This window comes from Panicum virgatum, chromosome 9N (assembly GCF_016808335.1).
Source record: "Panicum virgatum strain AP13 chromosome 9N, P.virgatum_v5, whole genome shotgun sequence".
Lineage (NCBI taxonomy): Eukaryota > Viridiplantae > Streptophyta > Magnoliopsida > Poales > Poaceae > Panicum > Panicum virgatum.
This window is the reverse complement of record NC_053153.1, coordinates 20,035,834-20,060,137: the sequence shown is the minus strand read 5'-3', so window position 1 is coordinate 20,060,137 and position 24,304 is coordinate 20,035,834. Positions and strand designations below refer to the sequence as shown.

Below are 24,304 nucleotides of genomic sequence, written 5' to 3'. Positions count from 1 at the left end.
AAATAAGACCAAATTCTAAAGTCAGTGTACTCCTTTATCAAACTGTATCCAGTTTGGAAGACTGGAACCCGCTGTGGCTCTTTAGGTAAGGCTTCACTTTCACAGGAGATGGTTTTGAAATGCAACACCAAAGAATAGATCAAATGGATTCTCCCTCATGGCTCTTGTACTTTACACTGTTCCACAATCTAACTAGGGTATCAACTATGAAGAAGGGTTACAGTCTTACAGCTCTACAACCCACAGCTAACATATCACCACTCTTACCTGATTTCATGCATTTCAAGGAGAATCCATGAAGTTGAGTAAGCTGGTCTCGGAGAATGAAACCAGCCGGTTATTTCTCTCAGACTAAAGGTTTAGTCAAAGATCTCTCTTCAATAGGTCTCAGGCCGCAAGTATCATACACCAGCCGCATAGAGGTTCCAAAGCAAAAAAATTCTCCAGTATGTCTTTTCAGCAAATTCTTGTCAGCAACCGCTACAAAAGGCAATTTCAGAAAACTCAAGTCAATCTGGCAGCTTGTATACTTCTATATTGCACTAAGATATATTAATATTTCCACTGACTTCAACCAAGACAACACATAACTTTGCTAACAGATGGAATATATGCAAGAACAACATGAAATGCTGGTTATAGCAAGCATTGTATGTAAACTTGAAAAAAAGGTACTTAAGAGTTAAGAGAGATAGGACACAGACAATAACAACACATGCAAACACAAAATGTTGAAATATTTTGGCTCATAAGGAAAAACAAATTTCCAAAATAATTAATTTCATTTAGGTAAATGCTAATGCGGCATCTTGAGTTTTCTTTTACCTATTCTCGATTTTCCACCACCTGTGATGCAGATTTACTTGAAAAGAATTTTATTTATTTTCTAAATTTTATAAGCTGTGAAAGATGGAAGCCTCGTGCAAACTCAAACTACAGAGGAAAACAAAATCTTGTGGTAGCGGTGGATGTATGATTTCTAAAATAACTGTGATCTCCATGAATAAGATTCCATGTACTGGTGTGACTATGAACAGTTAACATACTACCCCTGCAAGCATAGTACTGGAATAAATATACCTGAGAATAGATAACTGATTTGTAACAAGCAGCGGAGTTGGGCTTTTATGTTTTCATCTCTAGCTGCTTCTATAGGCTTATAGCTTTTATAGTTGTTGAGATTAAGAAAAGGAACCTCGTGCTTGATATTTGATATTGCAAACGTATACTAGAGAAGATGATGAACTTCAGTGTTCTGCACTTTCAGGTTAAATCATGTTTTCCACTAACAGGATTTTTTACACCTAAATAAGTGATTACTCCAAACAATTCCCCCTAAATTTTGCCCAGGGAAATGGGATATACTGGTTGATCAGCAATATGACTGGTAACTAGACCAGCAATCAGCTTTTGATGAGCACGTGTATGTATAAGACTAGATTTATTATCTTGCAAAGCAACCATGTACCCCTTGACTCAGCGTCCTCCTAGTCTGGACTCAACAGTAGCATAGTTTATGACTACACCAGAGGATCTTATAAAAGTCAGACAGTAATTCTGTAGACAAGTGCTCTCATGTCTCCAATCAGCAGGCATACTGTTCTTTTCTTTTTTCACTTTTTCAACTTTTTCAGGAACATGCACATCTATATACCCCTCTAAGGTCCTATTTCGAGGAAAGGAAAAAGTGAGACTTGAACTAGACTCAAAAGTTTATAACAAAGCTAGAAGTTTTATCCTTCTAAGAAAAAGGATGAATTAGTTTGCATAAACTCCAAAGAACTTTTGGTTCCTATAAACAAAACAAGCAGACAAGTATCACTGGCAAAGTAAAGTTTTAGAAAATTGGCAATGAAATGGTATATCCTGCTCATGCTAAAAGCAAAAGTCAAGGTCGATGGTACATATGGTAATACGAGCACGACACGTTTGTGCATAAGCAGTAAAAACAACAGTGCCATTTTCAGAATTCAGAATGACAAAAATGATAAAATTTTCTAGTGGGTATGCCAATTTAATATAGGTTCCTATTGGCATAGCTACTATGAGAGGTGTTCCCTTTGTATCCATGTTGAAAAAGGTAACACAAAAGCAACTATCTGAACAGTGTGTACTGATTGTGAAAGCTAGTGTTGGAGTATATTGAGCCCATGTGTATAGAGGCCCATCTAGAGACCCATGTATAGGTATTATAAATACCCACCCATCTAGGGTTGGAGGAATACAACAATTATTCTCTCCAATATGGTATCATTAGCTTAGGGTTTCTCTCTCTCTCCTCTCTCTCTTCTCCCCTGCAGCAGCCGCCGCCGGCGCCATGGCCGGCCGCCGGCCGCCGGCGCCGCCCCTCCCGGCGTCATCCCTCCTCTCCCCTTCCTCCTTCCCTCCCCTTCCTTCCTCCTCTACAGTTGCCGCCCCTGTTCTGGGCGCTGCAGCCGCCGCCCCTGCTCTGGGCGTTGCAGCCGGCGCCCCTGCTCTGGGCGCGTGGTCGCCGGCCGCCGCCTCCACCCGGGCCGCCTCTGCTCCACCGGCCGTCGCCCCCTCTGCCGCGATGGTCGTCCTCGATCCCGTCGTCCCAGATCCCGCCATCCCTGCCTCCCTGCCCGGCTCTGCCGCCGCCGCTGCGGGCGCGCGGGGCGCGGGCGCGGGGGGCGCTGGGGGGACTGGGGCCTCGGGCCCGGCCCCACCCTGCCGCCGCCCCTGACCCAGCCGCCGCCCCTGCTGCGGGCGCTGGTGTCGCGGGGGGTGCAGGGGGCGCGGGCCCCCCTGGGACAGCACTGCAGGCGCCCTCTGCAGTTGCCGCAGCTGCTGCCCAGGCCACCCAGGCTACTCAGGCCGCCGCCGCCGCCCATCGCGCCGCCATCGCAGCCGGCAAGCAGCCCTTCCCCGCCGACGCCGCCTTCCCGGAGATCCTCCACGCGCCGACCACGTCCGCTCCAGCGTGGTCCGGCCTCGGGATGGCGCCCGCGGATGCGCCGCTCTCCGCCGCCGCCCTCCGAGGCAGCAGGCCGACGCCGCTCTCGCCGCGGCCCTCCTCACCGCCAAGTCGGAGGCTTCGGCGGCTCAGGAGCGAATCCGCGTGGCAGCCCTCGCCTGGGAGCGCGAGCGCGCCACGGCCGACGCCCTCGCTCTCCGGGTCGCCGAGGCGGAGCGCTACCTCCGCGTCTCCTCCGGCCTGCCCGTCGACCCCGAGCACGGCGCCTCTTCCTCCCACCAGTCCCCGCCCGCTGGTTCTGGACCCCGGTACGACCCGACCGACCCCATGGTCGCCCAGCTCCACCTCCAGGCCGCTGGCGTCCAGAACATCAGGGCCCTGATCTCCGTTCTCCTCGACCCCGCGTCCTCCTCCTACGGCCGCTGGCGGGACCAGGTCCTCACCCTCCGCCGCTACGCCCTCGACGACCACGTCCTCGTCGACTCGCCGATCGAGGCGCGTGACGTGACGTGGCTGCGCCTCGACAGCGTCGCCCTGTCCTGGATCTTCGGGACCATCTCCCTGGATCTTCAGGACCTCGTCAGGACACACAGCGGCACCGCGCGGCAGACCTGGGTGGCGCTCGAGGTGCAGTTCCTCGGCAACGCCGAGTACCGAGCCCTCCTGCTCGACGCCACCTTCCGTACCTTCGTGCAGGGGGACCTCTCCGTCGGTGAGTACTGCCGGCGGATGAAGAGCATGGCCGACGCTCTACATGACCTCAGGGATCCGGTGTCCGATCAGGTCTTGGTGCTCAATGTCCTACGGGGCTTGAGTAGCACCTACGACCACCTGAAGGGCTGGATCGCCCGCCAGAGGCCCTTCCCCACCTTCCTACAGGTCCGGGACGACCTCTCGAGGAGATCACTAGAGGTCTCGCGCCCGGATCGTCCTCGCCCACCCCTGCCGCGCTCGTTGCTGCTCCACCGGCCTCCTCCGCTGCTCCTGCCACCTCCCTCCTTGGTGCTGCTCCTGCCGGGCAGACCGGAGGAGGGGGGGCCGTGGACGTCGCCGACGACGTGGTGGTGGTGGTGGCACCGGTGGCCCTGCTTCTGGGGGTGCCGGTACCGGTGGGGGCCGCCGGGGCGCGCCGCCCTCGGCTCCGGCTCCCGCTCCTGCACCTGCCCCTGGAGGTACGCCCTGGCCATCCTTCAGCAACCCATGGTCAGGGCGCATCTCGATGTGGCCGTTCCAGGGTCCGGGAGGGGGACCTCGTCCTCAGCTCCAGCCGGCGGCCATGTTCACTGGCACTGCTCCACTCTTCGCGCCGTTCTGGACCCCGCCCGCTCAGCCCAGCCAGCAGCCGACCTGGCCTGGGGGGTGGGACCAGGCCGCTCTGGCGCAGTCCTTCAGCACCAAGGGACTGACGCCGCCGGCCAGCACCGAGTGGATCACCGACTCGGGTGCCTCGTTCCACACCACTCCTGATGCCGGTATCCTCTCTTCTGTCCGACCCCCACACCATTCTTTTCCTTCTTCTATCATGGTTGGTGATGGGTCTTGCCTTTCTGTTACCGCCGTGGGTTCTGCTCCTCGTCTTCCTAATATTCTTGTTGCTCCTCAAATGGTTCACAACCTTCTTTCTATTCGCCAGTTTACTGCTGACAACTCCTGTTCTATCGAATTTGACTCCTCTGGTCTTATGTGAAGGATTCGGCTTCCCGGCGTCCGCTCCTCCGATGTGACAGCCCGGGGCCCCTTTACACTCTTCGGCTTCCTGCTTCCGCTGCCTCGCCTTCGGCTTCTTCGTCTACTGCTTTTGCCGTGACGCATTCTTCCACCACCTGGCACCGCCGGCTTGGTCACCCCGGCCGCGACGTTTTGGCTCAGCTCAGCCGTAGTACCGATGTTCCATGTACTAGGGCTCCTGCTGAGCACCTCTGTCATGCGTGCCAGTTAGGTCGTCATGTTAGACTTCTGTTTTCTTCTTCTTCGCATGCTGCGCATGCTTTTGATCTGATTCACTGTGACCTGTGGACATCTCCTGTACTCAGCATGTCTGGCTATAAATATTATCTGGTCATTGTTGATGATTTTTCTCATTACTCTTGGACTTTCCCTTTGCGCGCCAAGTCTGAGACATTCCCCACCCTCCTCCACTTCTTTGCCTGGGTGTCCACTCAGTTCGGCCTCACCGTTAAGGCCGTCCAGTGTGACAACGGGCGGGAGTTCGATAACTCCACCTCCCGGTCCTTCTTCCTGTCTCGGGGTGTTCAGCTGCGTATGTCTTGTCCGTATACCTCTCCTCAGAACGGCAAGGTTGAGCGGGTGATTCGCACGACGAACGACGTCGTGCGCACCCTTCTAATCCAGGCTTCTCTGCCCCCGCGCTTCTGGGCTGAGAGCCTCCACGCCGCCACCTACCTGCTCAACCGTCTTCCGTCCACTGCTTCTCCTGCTCCCACTCCACACCACGCTCTCTTCGGTACCCCTCCTCGCTACGACCACCTTCGGGTCTTCGGGTGTGCGAGTTACCCTAACACCTCCGCCACCGCTTCTCACAAGCTGGCGCCCCGCTCGATTCGTTGTGTGTTCCTCGGGTACTCCCCTGACCACAAGGGGTACCGATGCTTTGACCTCACCTCTCGCCGCGTTCTGATCTCCCGACACGTTGACTTTGACGAGTCGGATTTCCCCTACTCCACCTCCTCCACACCTTCTCCTGACCCCGAGCTGGACTCCTTGTTTCCGACTGACCCGGTGGTTCAACCACCGTTACCTGTCTGTCCTTTTCCTGCAGGTTTTTCCGGCACACCGGCACCGCTTCCGGTGATCCCTACTGTGCCGAGCGCGGCCCCGGTGCCCGCGGACGCACCACGCGCGGCCCCCGGACCTCCGGTCGTGCCACGCACGGACCCGGTGTCTCCCGCTGCGCCACGCGCGGCCCCGGTGCCTTCCCCTGCACCTACGCGGTACGCTCAGCCGGTGCAGGTGTACCGGCGTCGCTCGGCGCCGACCCCGGCGCCGCAGCGGTACGCTGAGCCGATGCAGGTGTACCGGCGTCGTTCGGCGTCGACACCGGTGCCGCCTCCTGCTCCGGAGGCTCCTGCGACGCCGACACCGGAGCCGTCGCAGCCGCCGCCTCCTCCGGCTCCCTCTCGAGCCGAGCCGGAGGTGTACCACCCGCCGGTCATCCATCGGGATCCTCGACATATCCATCCCATGGTGACTCGGCGGATGGCGTCTCAGGCCGCAACTCTCTCCGCCACCGAGGGAGAGCCGCGGGTCTCTCCAGTACCCTCCTCTGTCCTCGACGCCTTGGCGGATCCTCACTGGCGTCGCGCGATGGAAGAGGAGTACGCGGCTCTTCTTGCCAACCAGACGTGGGACCTCGTGCCGCGTCCGTCTGGTTGCAATGTGGTGACTGGCAAGTGGATCAGGACGCATAAACGTCGGGCTGATGGCACATTGGAGCACTACAAGGCTCGCTGGGTTCTCCGGAGGTTCACTCAGCGGCCTGGTGTGGACTATGATGAGACATTCAGCCCAGTCGTGAAGCCCGCTACGGTGCGCACGGTCCTCTCGCTTGCGCTCTCACGCTCCTGGCCTGTGCACCAGCTGGACGTGAAGAATGCGTTTCTTCACGACACTCTCTCAGAGACTGTCTACTGCTCTCAGCCGGCGGGATTTGTGGACTCGAGTCGTCCGGATATGGTCTGCCGGCTCAACAAGTCTCTCTATGGACTGAAGCAGTCTCCTCGGGCTTGGTACTCTCGGTTCGCCACGTTCATGCTGATATTGGGGTTTACCGAGGGCAAGTCCGACACGTCTCTCTTCGTCTACCGCCGTGGGGATGAGACTGCATATATGCTGCTCTATGTCGATGATATTGTGCTTACAGCCTCCAGTCAGCAATTGCTTCAGAGTGTCATCTCCTCTTTGCAGCAGGAGTTCGCTATGAAGGATCTCGATCAGCTCCACCACTTCTTGGGCGTCATTGTTAAGTCTCGCCCGTCTGGTCTTCTCCTTCACCAGCGGCAGTATGCACTTAATATCCTGGAGCGGGCTGGGATGACTGATTGCAAGCCCTGCTCCACTCCTGTCGACACTCAGACGAAGCTGTCTACTGATCTGGGTGATCCGGTGGCTGATCCTACTGCCTACCGGAGTCTGGCCGGCGCTTTGCAGTACCTCACATTCACCAAGCCGGACCTCACCTACGCTGTTCAGCAGGTCTGTCTCCATATGCATGATCCCCGGGAGTCACACCTTGCTGCGCTGAAGCGTCTCCTCCAGTACGTCCGTGGCACTGTGGACCTCGGCCTGGTGCTTCACCGCTCGTCCTCTGCTGAGCTGGTGGTCTACACCGACGCTGACTGGGCTGGCTGCCCGGACACTCGTCGCTCCACTTCCGGCTACGCCGTCTTCCTGGGCGGCAACCTGGTCTCCTGGTCGACCAAGCGGCAGCCGGTTATCTCCCGCTCCAGTGCCGAGGCGGAGTACCGGGCTGTCGCTAACGGCGTGGCGGAGGCGTCCTGGCTACGACAGCTCTTGGCGGAACTTTACAGCCCGCTCACCAAGAGTACGCTCGTCTACTGCGACAACATCAGCGCCGTGTATCTCTCCACCAACCCCGTCCAGCATCAGCGGACGAAGCATGTGGAGATCGACCTACACTTTGTGCGCGACAGAGTCGCAATCGGCGATGTTCGGGTCCTCTATGTCCCGACTACCTCCCAGTTTGCTGACATCTTCACCAAGGGGCTGCCCTCCTCGACCTTCTCGGAGTTTCGATCCAGCCTCAACGTAGCCGGTGGCTAGTTGTGGCTGCGGGGGGTATTTGCCCTTTGTATTCTATTTGTACTCCCATCTTGTCCAGTCTTGAACGCCGCTGCGTCGGTTGTTCAGACTGCGGGGGGTGTTAGCTTTCTTGTTGTCCAGTCTTGAACACCGCTGCGCCGGTAGTTCAGACTGCGGGGGGGGGGGGGGGGTGTTGGAGTATATTGAGCCCATGTGTATAGAAGCCCACCTAGAGGCCCATGTATAGGTATTATAAATACCCACCCATCTAGGGTTAGAGGAATACAACAATTATTCTCTCCAATAGCTAGGCATGCAAATAGAGCATTACGAACAAACATGGTCAGCAGACTAACTATCTGCACATGAAATTAATTTGGAATTCCTAGGGTTCAGCACACAAGGCGTTTCCCAAGCAGAAAGGAACTATAGTTATTAACTTCTGTACATATCATTTCCATATCTCATTCAGTAAAAGCAGAAAGGGTAAGGCTGGTCGTTGGCGTTCATGTTAAACTTAAAGCTGTTAAAACATTGGCCCCAAATGATGGCTCAATTTATCTGTTCTTAGCAATAGAAGCACTGTAGGTAACGAGGTGGAAAATAAAATAAAATGATTGCATCAACCACAAGATAGGTCAATAATACTGGAACAACAAATTGTACTAGCCTGAGAAGCCATCTGAACATTTTGTACTAAAGTGCCCTATAGGATGCAGGTACTTCTTACGCTTAACACTAACAAGCTGTTTTTAAATGTAATCTACTAAGAGAGGATACAGAAACTACCTTCAGTAACTACCAAGTATAACAAGCAGTTGACTACTGTCAAGCACTTGAGGCAGAAAAAAAGAGCCCCCATAACACTTGACTCAAAGAATGTAGGGTGGTAACTACATATTCCAGGTATCATCTGGATAGAAAATATACATCTCTGTTTTCCATCAGTCATAGGGAATCAGAAGCTGAACCAAAAGTCCCACGCCCACATTGCCGAACAAACATAAACAGAGTACCATTAATAGACCCTTTAAGTGCACTGCACAACCTTCTTGGTGCCTGTATCAGCAGAATGATAGCTTAACACTTGTAAAGAATTAAGAGAGAAAACGAGGTGCTGCTAAGGAATGATAGTGCATACCAGATGCCAGAGCTTGCTTAATGGAGATGAAGAAACTTGGATCTCATCTATGTCAGGTAAAGGGGGTGACCGGAAGCAAAACACCTTTCTTTTGAGGTCATCCCTACCACTTGATCGTATGTAAGACCCCCTAGTTATGTTTCCATCCTTCCAGACTTCCTTCAAGAAAAATAAGATAGGCTTCTTGCACAAAGACTTCTGAACATCCCTAGTGTCAAAATCAAATTCGTTTCTCTGACTCATCCTATTATAAGCAATGTAAGTCCTTTGTGATCGCTCCAAATCACGAGGAAGAATAACATTGGGGTATACTTCAATAGCATAGCCCAATGCGACAGAAAATGTAAGCTTTTGGCTTTGATCGTAGCAAACTGAACGCTGCAGGAAGCTCATGGGTTCCATTTTCATAGCCTTTGTAAACAGATCCAAACTCTCAAGAGAGTTCAAACCAGGGTATATGGGATCCACAAGCTCCACGTGGTGGATACTGATGAAAGGAGCAATTGGATGAGACGCCAATAAACCATGAGCATTGCCTCTAATATCCCACTGATATATGACACAAAGGGGAAAATGACATTAGAAGGATGGATGTATTCACATATGCCCAATCAAAGAAGCTGAAAAAAATAATTTTGCAGGATGATTGCAGAAAATAAAACAAACTTTGAATACTAAGCTATTATCATTTTCAAAGTTCAAACACATCCACTGCCTATTTGACAGAGAGGCACTGAGACAGTACTGTAGAACAACCAAGCAGGTCCTGGCCAAAGTGTAGGGTCCAGAAAAGAGACCAAACAAAAGTAACCTTCAAGTCCTACCAAACTTCCTTTCACTGTCATAACCATCCTGGCAATTCCCTACTTTTTGAGGCGTTAAAATCAATGATATAAGTTATAACTGAGCAGCTCAGATGGCACAACAGTGGAAAGCATCACCTTCCTTTCTAACCTAAGGAAACAAGCATGACTGATCTAGTAAAGTTCCAAACAACGCATCAATAGAGGCATCCAGGACCAGGATCTAGCCCAAGCTCTGCATCGCAATAGATCCATGAAGATTCCATACATTTTGTTGGTTTATATTCAGATTTCAGAGTGTCCGAATGGGGGAAGACATGTGGTCCTCGGGTTACTTTCATGATGTGGCTAAGAACTAGTTTAGGAGCAAGTCCCATACAGCAAAACAGTCTAAGCTCTTCAATTGCTTCATGAATACTAACTGGATCAGAGGTGTATGCACCAGCTTTACGATTCAATTCCCACAAAATATTGAAGGGTAAGCTAGATACCTGGTGGAATCCATACTCGCGAGATAGGGGCACACCGAGCTCCGTAATGCAGGCATGAAGGCGGTCGTCGCTTCCATACAGCTTGGGGTACCTCTCGATGCACACATCGAGCGTCTGCGCGAGTGCGACAGCGAGGGGGAAGCTGAGCGCGACGCCGCCGCCTCCAAACGCCATGCTGTGGCTGAAGTAGGTGTTTGCGGAGTGGCTCTCGGACGACGCCCCGACGTACACCATCTCCCTCCAGTCGTACTTGCTGAGCACGGCGACCAGGTTGTCCGCGCACAGCACGGTGTCGTCGTCGACAAGCACGACCCACCGCACGCCCGCCCCTCCGCCGACGAGCCGCACGGCCTCGGCGACGATGCGCGCGATCCGGAGTCCCGACGGGTGGCCCGTGGGGTTAGTGTACCTGAACCTGGAGGTGTCCTCGGACACCCGGATCGGCGGTAGGGATCCCTCCCAGGAGGCGCTGGGCCCCGGCGCGGCGGGCGCGCCCGCGTCGAGCCAAACGTGGCCGCGCATCGCGGCGGGATCCCACCACAGGCGGACGTACTCGCGGCGGCGCGGCCAGAGATGCGCCGACCCCGCGATGCCGAAGACGATGTGGCCGAGCGAGAGAGGCGAGGCCGCGCCGGGGCCACCGACCGCCGCGCCCGCATCCGACAGCGCCGAGTGCTCGGAGGCGGCGGGCGGGCCCCCCTGGGACGGGGAGAGCACGAGGAGGAGCCAGAGCTCGGTGGCGAGCAGCACCGAGAGCAGCGCCAGCACGGCGGCGGCGAGCGGGCAGTGCCGCGGCGGCAGGAGCGCGAGCGGGAGGAGCGGCGGCTGCTGCGGCGGCGAGGGGGCTGCGTGGTGGGGCTTGGGCATTGGGCTCGGGGGTACACGCCGCCGCCGCCGGTGGCCACGAACATTGGGGGTTGTCGCAGGCGGGACGTGGCGATGTTTTAGGGATGGACGGTGCGAGACAGGTCGCTGTCTCCTCCTTGCAGTTGTATAACACCATACCATTCCATTTCAAATTCCATTCGCCTTTCGCTCCCCAGAAGAAAACCAATTATTCCCCTTTTCTTCTACAATTAATTTTGAATCTCAGCTCCTGACCGTGCCTTTAAATATTCACTCAGATGGTTTGAATTTGAATTCCACATCACAGTATCAACTATCAAGTCCATGAAAGCGAGAGATTAGCGAGATTTAAGATTGCACGTGGAGGATGGTGGCTGCTGGATTGTTTGGTGCTGATTCTATGCATAATTTTTTTTATCTTATTTTTTCGAGGGAGAATCATAGGCTTCTGACTTGTAGTGTAGGTGAATGGTACCCCAACCTTCAGAAAAGAATATCATGGTGTAGTGGGCTACAAGCGAGTGAAGCAAGGCAATGCCATGTGTCCAGAGATTGTGATCGCAAGAATTCTTTCTTAGGGGACCTGTAGAATATGTTCTCTCCTCTCATCAATCATTGTTGCAATGCTTGTGCCAAAGCTTGGGTACTGTGATGCGATACAACAGCTTGGAGAGCTCACAGCTGGGGCTCAGCGGTTGGGGTGAATTAGCAGGAAGTGGTTGAGATCAGTGAGCTGGAAATTGCATCTCAAGCAACTGCAACTCCATGCTCCAGCAGCTGTGGATCAGTCTGCAGTTTGACAGGAAAGTAATTACTGTGCTGTAGTGTGCTAACCTGACTGTTTATACTAGCATAAACACTGAGGATGATGAGTGGCCTGTTCATGTGATTGGTTTGGGGTTTTGGAAGCTGCATAGGAGTACATGTTTTGCAAGAAAGATTGAGGGAAATTCTGGTGCTCCATCGTTGTCCTCGTCCCTTATTCGTTTTGAGACCGAACACCATCCATTCGTTTCCCCTCTCCTCCCCTGTTGTGTTCATTTCATATCTTGATAGAACTTTATGAAACTGTACTGGTATACCACATAAGCATGCATCAGCTATGGCATTGCATAAAACGAATAAATTCAGCTGGTATTTGTTTCCATGTTCCCTTCAAGAGCGAATGGAAAAAGAACAAAAAAGGATGCCTCTTGAACTCCGTGCACAGAGTTTTGAGCTGTTTCATCCACTACTTTCAATATATACTTTAAATTTGAACTTCCATAGCAAAAATAGTTTAACTTAAAACCTTTCAATGAAATATTACTTCTCATCAGGTGATTAGATCGATAAATGGGGCATCCCGTATAAATTTATTTCAACTGGACAATGCATAAATATGTTACCCTTCTTTTGACCCGGCAACAAGCTTGACAACAAGCATGGTTCCGGATAAAGCAAAATTGCTCAAGTTGGATCGCTGATCCAAATATAATCATTTTTATTATAACTAGGAAATTGTGTACATGTGTTGCTATGGATAAAGTTGGTATAAATATCTCGACCTGCAGGGGGCAAGCTGCCCCCGCGGCATTACATTTAAGAAGAAGACCTTCTCACACAGGCCGAGAAAACCCCCGAACCCCGGTCCCGTCCTGACACTGGGAGGCGTTACCCGTGAGACTACCTACCTGGGCCATACACGGTCCTCAGGCCGATCTGGGCCGCTTCTTTACCTGTGCTTTGGCACACAGGACTGGCGAGGGGATTTTTTTAACCCCAGCCCGAAATTCGCTCCCACAGGGAGTCAAACCCAGAACCTGAGGAGGTGCTACTGAGCCTCCTAACCAACTCAGCTAGGAGGCTGTTCGCAAGTTGGTATAAATATCAGATATGTATTAGTACCCTTGTGTTAATTTGTGGAAATCTACATGATCAAGCCATGGATGGAGGGGGTTAGTGCAACTCGCATATGGGATGTACTAAGGTCCACCTGTTAATAAAGACGGACCAACTAAACGGACCAAACAAAAAATTATTAGGTGGAAACTTTACTCGTTTTATAAATCGGTATAGATTTGTGTTGTGCTCAACATTAGATTGCCCAATACCAGACCATACGGAACACACATAATTGTAACAGTGTTGATTGTACATGAAACACCTCCCATTTAAGAACATCTATCTAGAATAAAAGTAATTCAAACAATTGGAACCTGTAAGTGTTAGGGACGTAATTGCAAGAAATAATAAGCAAGCATATATGGCTGACCAAGTAGGTCATATCAGTTTAGTGAAATGCACAGGTGATTCCTAAACTTATTTGTATGTATGTGTCACTAAGATCCCCAAACTATTAATTTTTAGATCCGGATCCCTCAATTTACATATATGATTCAATCAAGGTCAAAGCATATCTATTCATTGTTGATTTGCTTGCTTGCCACAAAAGTTATCAGTTCATCATTTCTACCGCTGGTGGGCCCTTCGTGAAATTCACTGGTAAAAGGAAAATTTCCATTAGGAACCTCATCCCAAGCTTGACATCTTCCCCCGTCCTCTCTCTTGGCAATTAGACTCCAAATCAGCGTCTGAAGGTGGAGAGAGATAGCCACATTGATATGCTAAAAACGCAGGCTTATGTTAATTACTTACATCTGGACCTTCACTCACACTATTAACATGTGTAGGAACATAGATTGATAGGCCGGGAAACTTCCCATACAAGCTTATAATATGATCTGGACATATATTAACTTGTAATAAGTAGTGTAAGGAGGCACAGAATGCAAGATTTGCAATTGTCTTAGTGGCCTAGATTGTTAGCGGCACTAGTTTGTTTTCTATACAAGGCTCTATTTTGGTATAAAATGACGTTGTATCTGTTTAGGGAGCTTGCAATCGGCCCATAACATAGGTTTGAACAATACATATACTGGGCCGTTTTCACTCACGAAGATAAAATAGTACAGCCCATGTACCTTGAGCAGCAGGTCCAGGGGTCCAGCCGAACCCAAAGCCCAAGCTCCGTCCATGCGCCAGACACTCACACTCGCTTTGACCCCGCCGCCGCCGCCGCTACGCGCGCGGCGGGCCAGCGTTCCACCGACATGCGGGCCCGCCGCTCCTAGGGGCCCTCCATCGCGCGGCACATCATCGTGCGGCCGCGGGGCCGAGCAGAAAAATCCAAGGGAAAGCCGGCGACCTGCCCTGTTCGTGGAAGATACGCTGCGTGCCATAGCAATTAGCAAGAACGCGGAATGGGGGCCGATTAGCTCTAGATTAACCGGACCATTTTGCCCGATCGGAAATAAACTAAGGCAAAGCAAACCCCACTATATCGTTGCCGTGCTGTCTGTCTTCCATTTAATTAATAAAATAAAATTTTTCTCCCCCTCCTCGTCTCGTCTCCTCCTCCTCCCCCCCCCCCTCGCCTCTTCCTTCCTCGGGCGGCTAGCCAGGCTCTCTCCTCTTCCTCTGCCTCCGCCGCCCACGGTCGTCTCCGACCACTGCGAGCCGCGAGCTAGGGTTTGGCTTCCCCCGCCTAATCGAGCTCGGGGATTGGCAGCCCTCCGCGGCGGGAGGTCTCGGCTAGGCTCGACGCCCCCCGCCCCCCCCCCCCCCCCGCGGTTCGATCCGATTTGGTGAGCGCCCCCCACCACCTGCGTGCTTTGTGTGTTTGGGGTCCTGGGCGATGTGGGTTTGGCGGAATTCGCGCGAATTTTGGTCTAAGTGGATTTCGGATTATTTTTCTTTTGTCGGAAGGGATTGTTTGGGCTGCGAGCGTCCTGTGGTCCGCAGCCCCAGCCACAGTGGTGGCGTTTACATTTCCGCGATTTTGTCCCGGTTTACTGTTGAATTGGGATTGCGCTCTGGGAGAATTTATGTGATTCCATGCGTTGCGGGTGCAGCAACCCATTGCCCGGATGGGAGCTAGTACTGTAATTTGGTGTAGATGAGTGAGTAGTTTGAATTTTGGATAAGACGACCTCATACCGTGGCCTAACTCAACCTGAATTGCGGGTTTGGGTAAGTTAATATACTGAAAATGCTACTTGTTCATGCGTGTATGATCGAATCACGAGAAATTTCTGCTTTGTTCAGAGTGTGAATAATCAGGGTTTTAATTTGAATTCAGCTAGTGATTTGTCTACCGTTCCTGCTGTGGGGGGAACAAACCCTCTTGTTCTTGCCACTAGAATTTCTACTCAATCTATTAGTATTTACATGGTTTCTGTGTTTCACTGACATTTTTTTGTACTTGTGGTCCTCGAGCAATAGTAGTTTAGACTTCAGCTGTGTGATTGGAGTAAGTTCATCTGTCTCATAGTTGTATCTGAGTTGTTAGCGACATTTCTAAAGCTTGAGTATGATACAGTGTTTGTTAGGAGTTGCTCGGTACCTTCCCGTATGAAAACCCTTGCCTTCTGGTTTCTAAAGTTAGGTAGCAGAAGGTTTTCTGTTTGATCTTTTGAAAGAGCCAGCCTGTGTTCTACCTAACAGTTTGTTTCTCTAACGCTGCTTTTTGATCTTTTTGTTGGTCACAATCTATCTGTTAAGAGTCAGAGATTCTTAGCAGCGTTGAAAAATCGCTTTCTGATTTTTGATCTTCCCTTTAGAGAGTGGACAACTGAACCATAGTCGATTTGCCTCATGCACTACCTGTAGTTTATATTGTTTGTGTATAATTTGTTCATGACTTCTAAAATTGTATGAGCTAGAATTCTAAGCTTTCAGGGCTACTCAGGAGCATGTAATTCTAAGAATTCAGTGGCTTTTTATAAGAATATAATATATTAGTCAGTTAGGTTACATGTTTATGCATAGTAATTTAGAACCATTTTTATCAAGCTGATGTCCAGTTACATTTTACAGGCTTAGTCATGAGTGGTTTCTCATGAGCTTCCCCTATTGATGCTTTACAGCTCTATGCTTTTTCTTAACATGTAACATCTCCGGATGTTATCCATGTACTGGATATACCATTAGAAGTCAGAGATGCAGAAGTCTGACCATCATGAGCAGAATCTTACTTCGCCAAGAGGGCTAATCCATAAAATACTTCGTCGTACAAATAGCAGGCGTTCTCCAACTGCTGCAGAGCAACAAACTTCTCCTGTATTTCCAGAAACAAGTAACACAATATTTTCAAAGCAAAAGGATCCTGATGATGTCATCAATGATCCAGAAAAGGCAAGCACACATAGTATTCGAATTGAAGATGAGAAATCTGATTTACTTGGATGCGAGGTTTATTCTGGAAAGCTTACATTAGATAACAGAGCTAAAAGTGTATCAAGTGAACAGTCTGGATCAGGGTCTGGTGGCAATTGCTTTGATGCTAGGCTCAGCACTGAAGCCCTTATATGGGGTTCTAACATCCTTAAGCTTGAGGACATTGTATCTGTAAGATATCTCATTGACTTACATAACTTGCACGCATATTTTTTTCAGTTCTGTTAGTCTGCAACATCTGGGATCAATTTAAGATATATAAAATGACCTTACAGGTATCGTATCATTCTGGTCTCCGGTATTTCACGGTGCACTCATGTCCTCTTGAAAAAAGATCCAGTGGACTCTCCTGCTTTATGAAGCCTAGAAGAACCCAAAAGGATTTGAAGTTCATATCAACTTCTCCACATGAGGCCTTTCGGTGGGTTAACAGTTTTGCAGACCAGCAATGCTATGTAAACCTGTTGCCTCACCCCATGGCATCTAGCAAGAAACATTCTTCTGAACTCATTCCATTTGATGCCATGCTTGATCCTTATGTTAAATGTCGGTCTCCACCAAAGATTCTTGTCATCTTGAACCCTAGATCTGGACATGGTAGATCTAGCAAAGTTTTTCATGGAAAAGTGGAACCAATATTTAAGGTATGTCTATCTGAGTATAAGCATGTTTCTTATCTCAAGATCGGATATATGCTATCTGTCACTTCTACTAGCTAGATTAATAAAAGAGAATCTTAGTCAATTTGTAATCACGCTTCACATGACCGTATTTAGTAGGATGTCTCGTACTCAAAGACCAATGTTAGGACAACCTTCTCATTTAAAACCCCTTGCTATGCTTGTGTTTCATACTTTCATGTTCTCTTTTTACCAGTTATACTGCTCATATTAAGATATCTGTTTAACTGACAAAATGATGAATTACAGATTACATTTTTTTTTCATGTTCCCTTGTTTACCATTTAAACATGATTCATTGGTCCAGCCGCCATAGAGCATTTAATATGTATTTGGTATTTCTGTACTAGACATTCTCAATTTCTAAGATATCATTATTTTACTGGATACCTTCTCTACGCATGATATCAAGTTGGGATTTATGCTGTGCATTAGAAACACCAGTATGCATCTATTGGCTGTAAAAAATACTTTATCCATATGTTACCAGGACTCATTATCAAGGTTCCCTATCTAGGTCATGTAGAGTTGGAAAGGCATGCTAGTTGTTATTGTCCATATGTTTAGGGACTATGTTACTGAAACATTGGAACCTGAAATTGTTCCACGCTCCTGCTAGGTCTACTCTTTGTGCAAGATTGTATTTGGAAATACCATTCTACTAGACTAAGTTCTTTAGGAATCATCAAGTCCAAATGAATCAAGACTTTGATGCCATTGTGCAGATGTCTGATTCATGTCTACTTAGCTCTTGTTATAAGTTACTGTCAGTTTCCTGCTTCATGACCATGCCTTTTAGGACTATTCTTGTTATATGCTGTCGGTCATAGAATGCTGAAGTTATTAACCTTTTATGTATGAAGAAATGTATGTCATCATGCTTGTTACATTTTTTAGTATCTCAGGAACTTAGGTATGGTTTAATAACAAGTGCTAGCCACAGCTTGCAGGTTTCAAGATGGAAGTGGTAAAAACTACACATGCTGGTCATGCAAAATCTCTTGTATCAACTATTGATTTTAGTACCTGTCCAGATGGTATATGCAATTTCACATCTTAGATGAGTGTTTTAAATTCACCATCTGACTCATTTTCACCTGTATTTGCTAGGTATTGTATGTGTGGGTGGTGATGGAATTGTAAATGAGGTTAGTATTAGTTTCATCCATGCATGTTTTCCTTCATGGTATCCAGGTGTCTTTTCTTTGCTATAGCGTATCTGATAACTTGCTCGAGAAAAGGTAATCATAATGATGGACCCATCCATCCTGATTTCTGATGTTGTTTCAGCTTGTGTGACTTTTGGTTTTGATAATAGCACCATCAATAAACTACAACAGTTCTCTAACCAACCTAGTTAGCTCCGCAACTTGACATTTTGACCTACTCCATCAGGAACAACTTGCTCAAAGCTTAGGGTTTTCTGTGAGTGAACATCACCCATGTGTCTGAAGTGTAGTAATGGTAGGGGGCTAGACTTGCATTGTAGTTTGAAAGTGATAACACTAGCATTTGATATAATGCCTCTTGGCCAAACACTAATCTGTTCAACCCATTTACATGAAGCAAAGACACAAGTGTAAGCAAGTCACTATCTGTTGATGGTACTGCTCCATTTGGAACCACCTTGGAAGTGCATCTAACATGTCCATGACATTTCAAAGTTTTCCTTGAGGGAAGCTTATCAGGCAGACAAGAAATTTTGTGCATCATATATGATTTCTCATGGCAAGTTTTTTTTAATTGTGTTTTAAAATCCACAGAAGTTCTAAATCATGTTCAATTGCATTACTTGTTTGCTGCTATCATACAATGTGTGTTGAAACGTCATTTAGATCCTTGTGCATTTGCTACTTCTCTGAAGTCATCCTCACCTTGCATGCTTAACAAATAGTTATGCATATGCTAACTACAGGTTCTGATGCTGTAAGCAATTTGATTGTGTAGGTTCTCAACGGTCTACTATGCAGGGATGATCAAAATGTGGCTGCCTCTGTTCCAATCGGTATTATACCTGCCGGGTCTGATAACTCACTTGTTTGGACAGTCTTGGGTGTTAAGGATCCAATTTCTGCAGCACTGTCCATTGTCAGGGTAAAGTACACTTTATTTTGTTCTGCTTCATCTTCTCTGTCTTGTGCTCCTTCTATTTCCATGTAACTTATTGTCATTTCATTTTAAAAGATCCTAAAATTTTGTTGTCATGCTGGGTAGGTTACCTTGTGTTCTTAGCCAGAACTGACTGCTTTGCTATTTCATTTCCCTGGTTTAGAATATTGAATCCGATCTAGGTTAAGCTACATGCTGATTCGTGATTAATGGTGGTTTTTGCATTACGAAGAGACAAGATTATCTAATCTGACCAGTCACCAATATTCTGCCACTTTATTCCCCTCCCTCCGCCCCCCTCCCGCCTGACCTACATGGGCAAATCTTCTGCATGTCTCTAACCTAAATTCACTTGCCTCACAATGCTGCCTGCTTTTGACAGCAACTGACCAAACTACTGCACGTCCATGCTCTATGGCATATTCCAGTTGCTGTCTTGCTGTCAGCTGCACCCATGTTTCTCCACACTAGCTGCTCACTACTTGGGTTTGCCTGTGATCTTGTTGTAGGATAAGTAACTCAATTTTTCTCCTGTAGCTCTATCATTTTCCTATATAATATTTTTCCAGGGCTCTGAGGCCTAATGGAGAGTAGAATTGTTAAAAATAGTCATTTTGTGTAGGATTTCGGTCACTCAGCGTCTGAAAGCTGCTTAATCTTTCCATTGTGTCACTTCAATAGTCAAATGTACTATTGGAATGCCAATTCTAATATATTCTAATTTGACTATAAGCTACCATAAGTCCTCTCAAAATATCTTCTTGGAGCAACTATCTTTTTGGAATTATATGTTAGACATGCCAAAAAATATTTCTGTATATAATCTGTAGTGTTATTATAATGAGGCCAAATTTAGCCACCTCACCATCTCAAGCATCCTTTTCCTTTGTTAATATTATCTAGAAGATTGAAAAATAGTTGAAAGTATGGTGTGTCCATATTTTTGGCAATACTTATTTTAAGTTCTATTTTGAAAAATCTAATGTGGATATTTATTGTATGCAAATATTTATTGGATCATTTGTTGGTTGCAGGGAGGTCTTACGCCTATTGATGTTTTTTCTGTTGAATGGATTCAAAGTGGGACTATGCATTATGGCACAACTGTATCATATTTTGGTTTTATTAGTGATGGTAACATATTCAACATCCCATACCATTTTCCTATCTTGGTTCTTAAAATTAGCTTCTTGAACTAGCCATAGGTGACTTTTAGTTTCTGCAATAAAATGAAGTGATGTTCCGTCTTATCTCTTGCAGTTCTTGAACTCTCAGAGAAATATCAGAAGCGTTTTGGTCCTCTCCGTTACTTCGTAGCTGGTTTTCTCAAATTCCTGTGTTTGCCAAAGTACAGTTTTGAATTGGAGTATCTTCCAGTATCAGATGTCAATGGTGCTGAGCATAGAATTTTGGCAGGACAAGAAAAGGTTGATGCATCCGATCTTTATGATGATGTAGTTCAGAGATCGAGAGCAGAATGTTTACCGCGTGCCTCGAGTTTATCTAGCATTGATTCAATAATGTCTACAGGCATCATGTCTGGGGCAGAGCTGGAGGTTTGTAGTCCTCGTGCAAACAACGAACCTTCTGAGCTTGTTCGTGCGCTTGACCCAAAATCAAAACGTCTATCATTGGGCAGAGCAAGTACATTCAAAGAACCAGAAGAAGTGCTCCATCCCCAGTCTCATGGTACATCTACTCCCAGCTGGCGTAGGTCCAAATCAAAGTCAAGGACTGAAAAGGCGTGGCCAGGCTTGACTATGACGAACGATGCAAAATCCTCTAAGGTTAACATGGCGCATGACAAAGAGGACACATCATCAACAATTTCAGATCCTGGACCCGTGTGGGATTCGGGACCAAAGTGGGATGCGGAGCCTAAATGGGATAATCAGCCTAATTGGGAACCTGAGACTCCAATTGAGCTCCATAGTCCTCGGGAGGATATTGAGCTTGGTCTGACTAAGGAGCTTGTACCAAGCTTAGATGAGAGATGGACAGTTCGGAAAGGACGCTATCTTGGTGTATTGGTGTGCAACCATTCATGCAAGACTGTGCAGAGTCTGAGCTCTCAGGTTGTTGCTCCCAAGGCTGAATTTGATGACAATTGTTTGGACCTGCTCTTGGTTGGTGGAAGTGGAAGACTCAGATTACTGAGATTTTTGGTGCTTTTGCAGTTTGGGAAGCATACATCTCTTCCAAATGTAGAATATGTAAAGGTATGTTATGGCTCTTCTCTTGGTCAAGTATCAAAATTTTACTTCGTTCCTCTACTCATGATAGTGTTGTTTTGATTTTGGCTCGATGCATGTCAAGCATTCTGTGTCACACAATTGTCACCTTTTTACATTTCCATGGTTAATGATCTCTGTGTTACTTTTTTTTTTCTTGAGAAGGATCTCTGTGTTAGTCATTCCACCAGAAACTTCACATGCAAAGTTCACTGCTGTGCTAAATTTCAGGTGAAGTCTGTGAGGCTCAAGGCAGGCCCAAATACGCATGATGGATGTGGTATTGATGGTGAACTGCTCCATGTTAAGGGGCAAGTTCGCTGTAGTTTGTTACCTCAACAATGTCAATTGATCGGCAGGCCAGCCAAAAACCCTGTACAGTAGCTGTAAATACATTACTCTGCAGACTCAGTCTGCAGCTCTTGAGGTCAGACAAGAATCTTGCACGGTGAACTGTGGAATTTTGTCCGCATCCACTCATCCGTAATTATATTCAGAAGTCAGAGCATCCTTGGTGACACCAGCTCTAGAGATGGTACATTTGTGCTTGATGAGCAAGAAGGTGCTGGGTGGGTGCTATTTATCCAGATGTAAAGCCAAAGCCTATCTCAGACAGCAGCCTGCTGCGCACGTATTGGTTTCGCCTTTTCTCTTGTCTGATATCTAATGGATCTACTATAGAGCCATCCAGATGAGTGTACTTGGGTCCAGAACATATTGTTCCACTTTTAGCCCCTGTTGTGTGCGGTTGTTTGGAGGTCCCTGATGCCGGCCATTTGATTGCTCATTACCCCCATTAGAGGGACAACCCCTCCAGCGCGTGTCCTTGATCAGCTTGTTGTGTTTGCAAAGTGTGAATAAGACTATATAGGCCTGTTGGATTCCCAGTACAGTTGTAGGGTTTCAGCAGAAAGGGACGGACGATATTTGTGGCGCCGGTGCTGCATCTTTTTTCATGTGTAACTCTTGTTTGTGATGTATGAGCTGTGTAGTAATTGTAAACGTTGTCTGCTACACGAGTTGGAAATTTCCCATACGTGCTGTTTTCTGCTGGCGAATAAGCAGCGCATGCTTCAGGGATGCTCTTTTTGCTTGCATGCTGTTGGCAAGCGGTGCTTGTACGAGGAATAGCTTGCCGCCAGGCGAATTTTCAGATGTGATTGTGAGATAGTTGTGACTCGGCAAGTCATTTTCGCGACGATATTGGTTTCATGGAACAGGATAATGTTTGCTTTGTTTCGTTTCTTTCTGGTGGATGATGATGCACTTTTTCGGTGAGCACTCTCCAGACATCTTACTGGGACATAGAACTGGATAACGTTGTTGACCGGACACTGAGAAATCGTTGTGCATGTTGATCCTACTTGGCAAATGGTAACAATTGGAAAGGTTGAACATGCAATTAGCTAAAAATAATTCAAAAAAGCCAACGAATATGCAGGTCCAAACCCAGCGCAGGCATGATCGAGTCAAACATATCGCAACAAAGAGAGCTGGGTACGATTAGCTCACTGCTATCTGGTATCAGCAAGCCCCCTTGCAGATTTTTATTAGTATTTCCACAGGATCAGAAACTGCTTCTACCCTGCCGCCAGCCCGGGTGGCGGCCACAGCCATCCGACTCAGCACCTGCAATGGCATCCCTGCACCGGGGCGAGCTGCCCGGGGCCGACGCACCGCCCGCCTCGCCGCCCGCCGTAGTGGCACATGTCCCTGCACGCGGCGTTGGCCGCGCCGTCCGCCGGGTCGCACTGCTCCACGGGGATGGTCACCCCGCACGGCACGCTCGATGGGTAGTCCGACTCCACCCACGCCGCCCGCGCCCGGGGAGGCGCCGCCGCCAGGAGCGCCGCTGCATGCAAAAAGGGAGAGCACCGCGCCGCGCCGGGGGTCAGATTACGCACGGATGCGACGCGTACGTGCGCGCGTCCATGCACAATCCGACGCGGTGGCCGCGGCCACGCGCCACGCCGGCGCCGGCCTCAACTTACCGGTGAGGGTGGCCGCAAGGACGAGGAGGGCGCGCGCGGTCGGCGGCGCCATGCGATCGACCTCTCTGTTTGTTCTCCCTCCGCGTGCGTCGTCTCTGCTCCGGCGCGCTGGGAGGTGTCGACAGCGACGCTTGCCTGGCGGCTCCGCGGCGCGCGGTGCGCGCTGGCAATATAGTGGGGGTGTGGTGGTGGTCACGGCGCAGGCATCGGAAGAGCGGCGCGGCGCACGGCGCAGGGCCGCAGGCTAGGAGAGGGCAAGTACACGTGACGGGACGCCGGGGGTGGCACTGCTCGCTGGCATTCCTGTGGGGGCAATAAGAAATACAATCCTTGCGCCAACTGTTCGATTAATTTGGTGGCTAAATATGACCCCGTATCTTGGCAGCATGCTTTTGAGAGATACATTACTGATCTCCTGGACTCCTGCTAAACGTACAGGGTGTTACCGTGCATGCACCGAATGAGCTGTTGAAAAATCAGGGCCGTTGGTAAATATGGCTAAATTTATTGTATTTATTAACTTCTTAATGAAATGCTTGCCGAGGCAAGTTCTCAAATATTATTGTATATTTATTAAATGCAAATTATGTGCTACGCCAAGCTAATTACGAGTACCTTCGTTTTCCAAACTCATACTGGGTATGTTTCTGTACGAAGAGGTTACCATGTACTATGCCGTGTCTATGTATAGTATAGGTGAATATTTTGTCTCATGTAGACATGGTTAGGCTGGCACCGCGAGCGTTCAGAGCTTGGAGTGGGAGGAAGAACCTGTCTCTGTTCTCAGTGCAAAATGAAACGGCTACTCGAAACACCGGTCTCTGATTGGAACTTGATCGGCAACAAGCTTAACGTACGCCTCAACTAGCAAAACAGCTACGTATAGTATAGGTAAAATGGAAAGCAAGAGGCAGACAGCAGAGGCGGGCGAGCGAAAGGCACCTGATGATTGTCTGTGTCTCTCGCCGCCTCCAAAGTCCAAACTCACATGTACGCTTTGGATACAAAAGGCAGAACGAAGAAGAACAAACAAACGCAAGCACCATGCCACCAAAAAAAAAGGAAGGAAGAAAGAAAAGGG

The 24,304-nt window shown here is 48.7% G+C and overlaps 2 protein-coding genes across 5 annotated transcripts; one reads left to right on the top strand and one right to left on the bottom strand.

Moving 5' to 3' along the window:
* Positions 1-43: 43 nt before the first annotated feature.
* LOC120688418 lies at positions 44-11,109 on the bottom strand. 2 transcript variants are annotated; one of them, XR_005681086.1, is made up of 4 exons: positions 10,150-11,108; positions 8,856-9,404; positions 8,504-8,773; positions 44-480 (listed from the first exon to the last, which is right to left on the bottom strand). XR_005681086.1 is itself a non-coding variant. In XM_039970737.1 (4 exons), exons 1-3 carry the CDS (start codon positions 11,014-11,016, stop codon positions 8,663-8,665), a joined length of 1,527 nt encoding a protein of 508 aa, XP_039826671.1. In that variant the 5' UTR covers positions 11,017-11,109; the 3' UTR covers positions 44-480; positions 8,645-8,662. The 2 variants fall into 2 exon arrangements, 1 of the variants encoding a protein (XP_039826671.1); XM_039970737.1 differs by having other exon boundaries at positions 8,645-8,773; positions 10,150-11,109.
* A 3,210-nt stretch (positions 11,110-14,319) lies between these two features.
* LOC120688416 (sphingoid long-chain bases kinase 1-like) lies at positions 14,320-22,385 on the top strand. Of its 3 annotated transcripts, none has more exons than XM_039970733.1 (9): positions 14,320-14,621; positions 15,853-16,383; positions 16,488-16,856; positions 17,836-17,929; positions 18,003-18,040; positions 18,840-18,986; positions 20,036-20,135; positions 20,262-21,220; positions 21,464-22,385. In XM_039970733.1, the coding sequence occupies exons 2-9, from the start codon at positions 15,976-15,978 to the stop codon at positions 21,614-21,616; spliced, it is 2,268 nt and encodes a 755-aa protein (XP_039826667.1). In that variant the 5' UTR covers positions 14,320-14,621; positions 15,853-15,975; the 3' UTR covers positions 21,617-22,385. The 3 variants fall into 3 exon arrangements, with proteins under 3 accessions (XP_039826667.1, XP_039826669.1, XP_039826668.1); XM_039970735.1 differs by having other exon boundaries at positions 14,346-14,621; positions 15,903-16,383; positions 21,464-22,312; XM_039970734.1 differs by lacking the exon at positions 14,320-14,621 and having other exon boundaries at positions 14,781-16,383.
* Positions 22,386-24,304: the final 1,919 nt, after the last annotated feature.

Coding starts and splice junctions, on each gene's coding strand:
- LOC120688418 (XM_039970737.1), bottom strand. CDS start 11,016: ATGCCCAAGCCCCACCACGCAGCCCCCTCGCCGCCGCAGCAGCCGCCG. Junction 9,405..10,149: donor GCGAGTATGGATTCCACCAG/GTATCTAGCTTA, acceptor GTCATATATCAG/TGGGATATTAGAGGCAATGC. Junction 8,774..8,855: donor TAAGCAAGCTCTGGCATCTG/GTATGCACTATC, acceptor CTGCTGATACAG/GCACCAAGAAGGTTGTGCAG.
- LOC120688416 (XM_039970733.1), top strand. CDS start 15,976: ATGCAGAAGTCTGACCATCATGAGCAGAATCTTACTTCGCCAAGAGGG. Junction 20,136..20,261: donor TTTTGGTTTTATTAGTGATG/GTAACATATTCA, acceptor TATCTCTTGCAG/TTCTTGAACTCTCAGAGAAA. Junction 21,221..21,463: donor CAAATGTAGAATATGTAAAG/GTATGTTATGGC, acceptor GCTAAATTTCAG/GTGAAGTCTGTGAGGCTCAA.